The following is an 8,379-nucleotide window of genomic DNA, read 5'->3' as shown; positions in this document are numbered from 1 at the left end:
GGACAGGGATACCAGAAGTTCTGATGTGTTCAAACGATTCATGCGACTTCGTCCGCCGACTTTTAGGGGAGCACCCAATCCCATCCAAGCTGAACACTGGCTGACGAAAATCACCAAGATGATGGGGCCTTTAGAGTGTACTGACTCTCAGAGGGTCACTTTAGCCGTGTACCTGCTCGAGGGAGAAGCCGAGAACTGGTGGAGCAGCGTACAGAGAGGGGTGCCAACTGGTTATACGTGGACTTGGGTAGGCTTTAGGACAAAGTTCCTGAAAAAGTATTTCCCACGTTCATGCCGGAGCGCCAAGATTGCACAGTTCCTGAAATTGGAACATGGAAATATAACAGTCGCACAATACGAGGCAAAATTCGATGAACTATCGCGATACATACCGAAGGCCCTAGAGGATGAGGAGTACAAACTGGAGAAGTTTAAGGAAGGACTGAGGCCCGGGATACAATCCCGTCTATGTACCTGGGATTTCGGGGACTTCCCGGAATTGGTAGATAAAGCAATGCGGTGGAAAAAGACTTTGAACGCACCGTCCGCTTCCGCCCACCTACTCGAGATGCCCCGTTCCGACTGAGACAGCCCCCTCCTGCCTCGCCTCTCCCTGCAGGGAGACCCAGGCCACTGTCCGCAAGAGCACCGCCCTTGCCCCCTGGAGGAGGCTGCGGTTACTGTGGAAAGAACAACCACAGCACCTCGAATTATTTTCGGAGAATGAGGGATCAGGGCATTCCGCCTCGGGGGAATCAACCACCACAGAACCAGGGAGCAGCAAGAGCAGCACCAAGGCCTCACCAGCCCAAGCAGGGCCCCCTGGTTCAGCAGAGGACTCCCCCAGCTCGAGTATACGCTGTTGCTGCTACCGAGGCCGAGCAGGACCCTCTTCAGACTATCCATGGCACAGCACACATTAACGGTACCCCTGTACTCACTCTTTTCGATTCCGGAGCAACTCTATCCTTTATTGATTCTGCTATTGTATCTAGACTAGCACTGAACACTACTAGGATGCATGTTCCCTTAGTTGTAGCATCCCCTATGGGCAAGTTTGTGGAAACTGATAAAGTGTGTAGAGCATGTCCCATCACGCTCGCAAATCGCGAGGTCGCTATAGACCTAATTGTCATGTCTGTTAGACATTTCGATGTCATTCTTGGGATGGACTGGCTCACGTTGGTACACGCGGTCATGGATTGTCGCGACAAGTCAGTGACTATATCCATCCCGGGGCAAGCCTCGTTCATCCTGAAGGGTAGGGGCAGATGCTGAGAATTCGAGAGCCTGCAAGCTCTAGAGGAAGCTGAATCAGTAAGAGATACCATCAGGCGAATACCGGTAGTCCGAGATTTCCCCGAAGTATTTCGAGAAATACCAGGACTACCACCTAAAAGGGCGATAGATTTCTGCATTGACCTCAAGCCAGGGACTGCTACTATATCACTCCCTCCGTTTCGCATGCCTCCCTGCGAGATGGAGGAGTTGAGAAGCTAGATTGATAAGTTACTAGCTCAGGGCTTTATCCGTCCCAGTGTTTCTCCTCGGGGAGCACCGGTCCTCTTTGTCAAGAAGAAGGATGGGTCGATGCGTCTCTATATAGATTACAGAAGACTGAACGATGTAACGATCAAGAACAAATATCCGCTACCACGTATCGACGATGTATTTGATCAATTGAAGGATGCCAAATACTTTTCCAAGATAGACTTGCATTAAAGATATCACCAGTTGAGAATCAGAGATGAGGACATCCCAAAAACAGCCTTTAGGACTCGTTATGGGCATTACGAGTTCCTAGTAATGTCTTTTGGCCTCACAAATGCTCCGGCAGTTTTTATGGACCTGATGAATCGAGTTTTCATGCCTTATTTGGACCGATTCGTAATCGTATTCATCGACGATATTTTGGTCTACTCCAAAAGCCAAGAAGAGCATGAAGAGCATCTGCGTACGGTCCTAAGTACGCTAAAAGACAACCAACTGTACGCTAAATTGTCCAAATGCGAGTTTTGGGAGCAGGAAGTGAAATTCTTGGGGCATGTATTAAAAGTAGAGGGAATAGCGGTCGATCCAGCAAAGGTAGAAGCAGTATCCAAGTGGGAGCAGCCCACTACGGTGACCGAAGTTCGGAGCTTCCTAGGAATGGCCGGGTACTACCGACGTTTCATTAAGGAATTCTCCAGAATCGCACGACCGCTCAATCAACTAACAAGGAAGAATGCTCGGTTTGCTTGGGACGAGAACACCGAGGCAGCGTTCCAGGAGTTGAAGATGAGGTTAACCTCTGCACCAGTGCTCACTCTTCCACAAGAAGGGGAGAGGTTCGTAGTATATAGCGACGCCTCAAAATTGGGCCTTGGTTGCGTTCTGATGCAGAATGACAAAGTGATCGCCTATGCCTCTCGCCAATTGAAGAAGCACGAAGAGAACTACCCGACTCATGATATGGAATTGGCAGCGGCGGTGTTTGCCTTAAAGATATGGAGGATTACCTATATGGAGAAGATTTCCAGTTGTTCTGCGACCACAGAAGCCTGAAGTACATATTCACGCAGAAAGATCTGAATATGCGCCAGCGTCGGTGGATGGAAACACTTAAGGATTTCCACTTTGACATCTCATACCACCCTGGCAAGGCAAACTCCGTGGCCGATGCTCTGAGTCGGAAGAAGAAGCACGAGTTGGTAGCCACCCTGATGATCAAGGAGTGGGAGATGATGGAATTCGTACAAGACTTCGATATCCAGCTCACCCTCGACGAACCGGATGCATATGTGGCTCTATTAACAGCAGAGCCGACCCTGGTCCGACACATGATTTCTGCTCAGGACCAGGATGAATGGCTGGTCAAGATGAAAGAGAGATGCAAGAATGAGGAGATGCCAGGCTGGAAGGTCGGTAATGACGGCGGGCTTCGATACCAGGGACGAGTGTGTGTGCCAAACAATGCTAAACTAAGAAAGGAAGCAATGGTAGAAGCCCACCATTCCAAGTTAGCTATCCACCCAGGAAGTACTAAGATGTATAACGATGTTAAAAGACAATACTGGTGGAGCAATATGAAGAGGGACATTGCCGACTTTGTGGCGAAATGCATGGTATGCCAGAAAATCAAGGCCGAGCATCGCAAACCTGCTGGTCTCCTTCAGCCATTACCCCTAGGCGAGTGGAAATGGGACAGCATTTCTATGGACTTCATATCAAGTCTCCCTAGGACACAGAGGAAACACGACTCAATTTGGGTCATTGTTGATCGATTGACGAAGGCCGCCAGATTCCTCCCAGTTCGCACGGCAGATTCCGCCGATAGTTTGGCAAGATTATATATCCGGGAGGTTGTACGATCCTATGGAGTGCCGCGAGAGATTATATCGGACCGAGACTCCAGATTCACTTCTACCTTCTGGAAGAGACTGCAGGAAGAATTGGGCACAGAACTCAAGTTTAGTACAGCGTTCCATCCCCAGACAGACGGCCAGACTGAGAGGGTGAATCAGATCTTAGAAGATATGCTAAGGGCGTGTGTCCTAGACTTTCAGGGCAACTGGGACGACCACTTGGCACTAGCGGAATTCGCATACAATAACAGCTTCCAAACCAGCATCGGTATGGCACCATATGAGGCTCTCTATGGTCGTCCTTGCCGAGCCCCACAATGTTGGGCAGAAATCGGGGAAAGAAGCTTGTTGGGACCAGAGCTGGTTCAGGCTACTACTCAAGTCATTGACGTAGTCAGGAAGCGTCTGCATACCGCCCAGAGCAGACAGAAGAGTTATGCAGACAATCGACGTCGTAACTTGGAGTTTGCAGCTGGCGATCATGTGTTCTTGAAGGTGTCACCCATGAAGGGACTGATGAGATTCGGGCAGAAAGGGAAGCTGGCACCGCGTTTCATCGGCCCGTTCGAGATTTTGGATCGAGTGGGAACCGTGGCGTACCGCCTTGCACTACCCACTGCATTGGCCGGTATTCACAATGTCTTTCATATATCTATGCTGAAAAAGTATACGCCTGATGAGTCGCACGTCGTTAGCTGGGAGCAGATCGAGCTGACGGATGACGCCTCCTACATCGAGGAACCTGTCCGTATCTTGGACCATAAGGAGCAGGTCTTGCGGACGAAGACTATACCTCTAGTCAAGGTTCTTTGGTCACACCATGGGGAAGAAGAAGCAACGTGAGAACGAGAAGTAGAAGTTAAGTAAAAATACCCTCACCTGTTTGATAGCACATCTCAGGTAATTTCGAGGACGAAATTTTTTTTTTGGGGGGTAGATTATAACACCCTGTACCTCTGGTACTCGGGTGTTACCTTTGTAAACCCATGTTAACTTAAGTCAAGCTGACTCAAACTTGGTTCATGTAAGATGGAGGTTCCAACTGAAATTAAAGTCATCCATCCAAGTCCTCCAGATGCCGGAACGTGCCCCATAATACGCAGAGGGTGAGATTTCCTAAACACTTTAAATTAGAACACTTATGTTAATAGAAGACTGCTACGACGCACTTATCTCCAATGTCTGAGGACTTATTAGTAGCAATCAAACCTTCATCACGACCAGTATGGGATATTAACCATTGAAAATAAATATCAGACCCACTGGACCGTCGGGTCGCGTTATATGGGCCAATAATAACCTAAAGGGGAGTATAGCGGCCCACCTGGGCCTTACCATCAGCCCAGAAGTCGGTAGGGACCCCTATAAGGGTCCCCCAGAGAAAATGGACGGTATGGATGGGAGCACTAACGTCCCATTGGGACCCCACGCAGTGCGTGTACATCAAGAGTGCACGTACACGACGTGCGCTGGAACCATGAGGTCGGTCAAACGACCTTTGACCGACTCTCTCTTAAAAAAATTGAAAAATGGCGTTTTTCCCGCCGTTTCTTTTTTTAAATGAGAAATCTTTGGACCTCTAAGTGGCCCACCCTGGCCACTTTTCGAGCCATCTGGACCGTTCATTTTCTCCAAGGCGCCCGGCTTAACAAAACCGTATAGCTTTGTGGGCCGCTGTAAACGGACGAGAAAGATGGGAAACCACCGTCCATTTCATTACATGTGGCGAAAATCCGTTGAATGGAACCCATCTGGGATTAGTTGGACGGTTCGTGATCGGCCCGATGGCGCCATCTCAGCCATCCAACTTCCACAGAGAGGCGTGCTCCCTCTGTTCCAGAAATGGCCGGGCAAGGGCCGTGTAAGAAAAAGGCGAGGAGCGGCATTCCACTCCGGGAAGGAGGTACGGGATCTCTCCTAGCCGTTCCTGGGGACACGTGGCTCCATCCCTGTCGATGGTGCGAGGCGAGACCCGATGAAGACGAAAACTCGAGCTCCATCTCACAAGAATTGGAGATTCTCGTGAGATATGAGGAGATGGGCATTTGGGGCACGAGAAGTAGGCCCCACGCTAATCCTGGGTCCCATCTGGACCGACCAGATGGATCAGATCGTGCCCATGCACGTTAATCGTCGATCCGCCATTAAAGATCGGATCATCTTCCCCGTTGAAAACCCACACGAAACGACAAGATGGGACCCACCAGAACTGAAAGAATGCTTTTCTGGTGGGCCCCAAGTTCAGCTCTTCATCCAAACGGACGGATGGACCTCGTGCATATCTGATTTTGGATCTCAGCCGTGCACAGTCACTGCACTTCTAGCCGTTGGTGCCCTCCCTCTCCCTCTATATAAAGAGACCTGTAGCCTTGGGTTCCGCACCAACGAGAGAGGAGAGAGTTAGAGAGGTGGGTGTGGGTAGAGAGAGTGGCCAGCCGACGGTGTGGACTCGGTTCCCGCTGCTCTAACTCAGTCCCTGTAAGGTCGGACCGAGTCGGGTCAGCTGGGATCGTAGCTTCACGAAGCAGAAGGGAAAGAGAGTGGGAGAGAAGAGAGAAGGAGAGAGATAAGAAAGGACCAACCAGGTGAACTCAGTGCATCCTGCACCGCCTCAGCCGTGGGAAAAACTAGGCTGAGTCGGGTCAGTATGGACCCGTAGTGGCACCGCAACGAAGGGAGAGTGAGTGAGGAAAGAAGGGAGACCGATCCTCTAATTTGACATAGGTAAGGAAGGATTCAGCCATCCTTGGGGAAAGACTTTTCCCTCGCATTTCACTTAGTGTAATTTTTTAGCTCGGGAGGGGCAATCAATGGCTATGATTCATTGTTGGGTCCTGTTCTCGGCAGCCAATCCATGGCCTGCTCCGGGCGGCCGCCAGTGAAGCTTCGGTTTGAGCAAGGGAACGGGTGGCTCCAAAAGGTTATCCAAATTGGCCCAAGTTCCGATCCGGTTTGGGAACCCTATTTTTGGGTGAAAACTTGGGCAAACCCAAGGCCCCTTGAATCAAACCGACCAAAAATGGTTGGGTTTCCGAACGATTAAATTGGGAACGGGAGTCTCATGGACTCGTTTGGTGTTGTGACAAACCAACAACGGTTGTCTTCCCAACCGAAAATATGGGGTTGGGTGAATTGAACCATCTTTCCCCGGGCATGGAGGGGTTCCATCAGGCCTGTTTGGGGGAACCAAACCACATTTCCCCGTTTGGGGTAAGAAAATGGGATGGACCTTTTCAAAAAAACCGCCCCTTGTGGGGTGGGGGTTAATTTGGGCCTGGTTTGGGCCCACCAAAACCAAGGGTCCCAATTTGGTGGACGTAGACCCGACCTTCAATCAAAGCCCCCTGCAAGCCCCGGGGCCCCCGGATTTGGGTTTTCCCTAAAGTCTGGGCGCCCATGGGGTTTGGCCCACCAAAAAGGAGGTTGGGCTTCACCAATTTGGGGGGTTTTAAACAGCCGTCCACGACCACGCCGACCTTTGGCATCCGGGGCAGGGGGTTGATGTGTAGAACCGCAAGGGGGCCCCCCCAAAAATGGGGGAAAATTTCCTAAACCCCATTGTTGGGGTAAACCCGGCATGAAATCAAAAAAATGGATGGTGGTGTGGGTATCAACAATTATTTTATGTGGCCCATTTTAATCTTAACCCCATTCGAAAACCGACCTCCGGGGCAAACCGTTGGGTCCAGAAGGGTGGGGTTAGTGTCAAGTGGGGTAAGGTTTGTATGATAACCATTTGGGTGGCCCTTTTCCCCATAAGCCGGCCAGGTTTAACCTCCCGACCCCCACCCTTTTTATTAAACTTCTCATGTTAAATAGAATTAAAAGTGGAAGTTGCGTGAGTGGTAAAATTATTTTAAGGCCTTGCCTTGGAATTCTACAACTGCCTTGGGATTTCCTTAAGCTTTCCATCCCTTCAAACTGTAAGGTTCAGAGGAAATGGCATCTAATGATAAGTGGATTTGCTTAACATGAAAGCCTCATGTTACTTTTTTGAATATTTAAGAACCTAAGGTAATCCATCTTATATTTCATTATTGTTCCTTATTTCCCTTCAAAATTGTGACGCATGTTGCTATGACACACATATTGCTAAAGTCTCTCTATGGGAACTCCTATCAAAAGAGAGTCCGTGCTTGGGGTGTAATTAGACTAGCTGTGATCTATGTAGGTCCCTGACATGGAGGTTTTGGTTGGGGTGTTGACCATGGGGTATACCATCCATGTGGGTATCCGCCTAATTGACTTGGATAAACTTTATAACATTTCTAAATACCACTGTTTACTCGTCCTTGTATCATTCATGCCGTCATTGTTTAAACGCTACGTTTGATGATTTCAACATTTCATACCCAGTCAGCATTGGTGGTGGCCCCCTTATGTTGAATTGATTGACCACATGTCAGCGGGCACTACACGCACCCTAAGACGGTAGCCTCATGGGCCGGGGATGGTGGTAGTGGGACACTATGCCCGAGCCGTCGGCCTACGCTGGGCCTTGCGCTCCCCGTAGTGACCGTGAGCTCATTTTAAAATGGCTGATTGAAAATGGACTAATAATGGGCTGGCAAGACATGCATGCACAGTATACTACGACGGCTTGGATCATTATGCCCATACGATTACGCTGCGTGTTGCGCTAATGACCGGCCGATCGATTTATGATGATGACCAGGATCCTCATGCCCATGCGATTACGCTGAGTGTTGCGCTGACGACCAGTCACATCCATGGGTGACGACCCCATTGCCTGTCTGGATATTTCTCCTGGGGCACAGACCGTTCGGATGATTTACCCGGGTCGATGATTACATTCATGCATTCATGCATTTAACAAGATTGCATATACTGTGTTTTGGATTATCTGTGTGCTTTTATGCTATTCCTCGTTTAGGGCGGCGGTGTGTAATCTTGAGGGGAGATCACACTGAGCTGGCCACTCATTCATCAATGTTTAACCGTACAGAGGATGCAAGTATGGGAGATGTCGAGAACGAGGCAGGCCCGGAGGCGGAGGCCGTCGAGGAGGAGCCAT

At 49.7% G+C, this 8,379-nt stretch overlaps 1 protein-coding gene across 1 annotated transcript; it reads left to right on the top strand.

The window, feature by feature from the left end:
* Positions 1-723: 723 nt before the first annotated feature.
* On the top strand, positions 724-1,278 carry LOC131234589 (uncharacterized). The gene has a single exon (XM_058231522.1). The coding sequence runs from the start codon at positions 724-726 to the stop codon at positions 1,276-1,278; it is 555 nt and encodes a 184-aa protein (XP_058087505.1).
* The last annotated feature ends 7,101 nt before the right edge of the window (positions 1,279-8,379 follow it).

Source organism: Magnolia sinica, chromosome 19, assembly GCF_029962835.1.
Source record: "Magnolia sinica isolate HGM2019 chromosome 19, MsV1, whole genome shotgun sequence".
Classification (NCBI taxonomy): domain Eukaryota; kingdom Viridiplantae; phylum Streptophyta; class Magnoliopsida; order Magnoliales; family Magnoliaceae; genus Magnolia; species Magnolia sinica.
The sequence above is the reverse complement of the archived record's forward strand: the minus strand, read 5'-3'. Positions and strand labels throughout refer to the sequence as shown.

Coding starts and splice junctions, on each gene's coding strand:
- LOC131234589 (XM_058231522.1), top strand. CDS start 724: ATGAGGGATCAGGGCATTCCGCCTCGGGGGAATCAACCACCACAGAAC.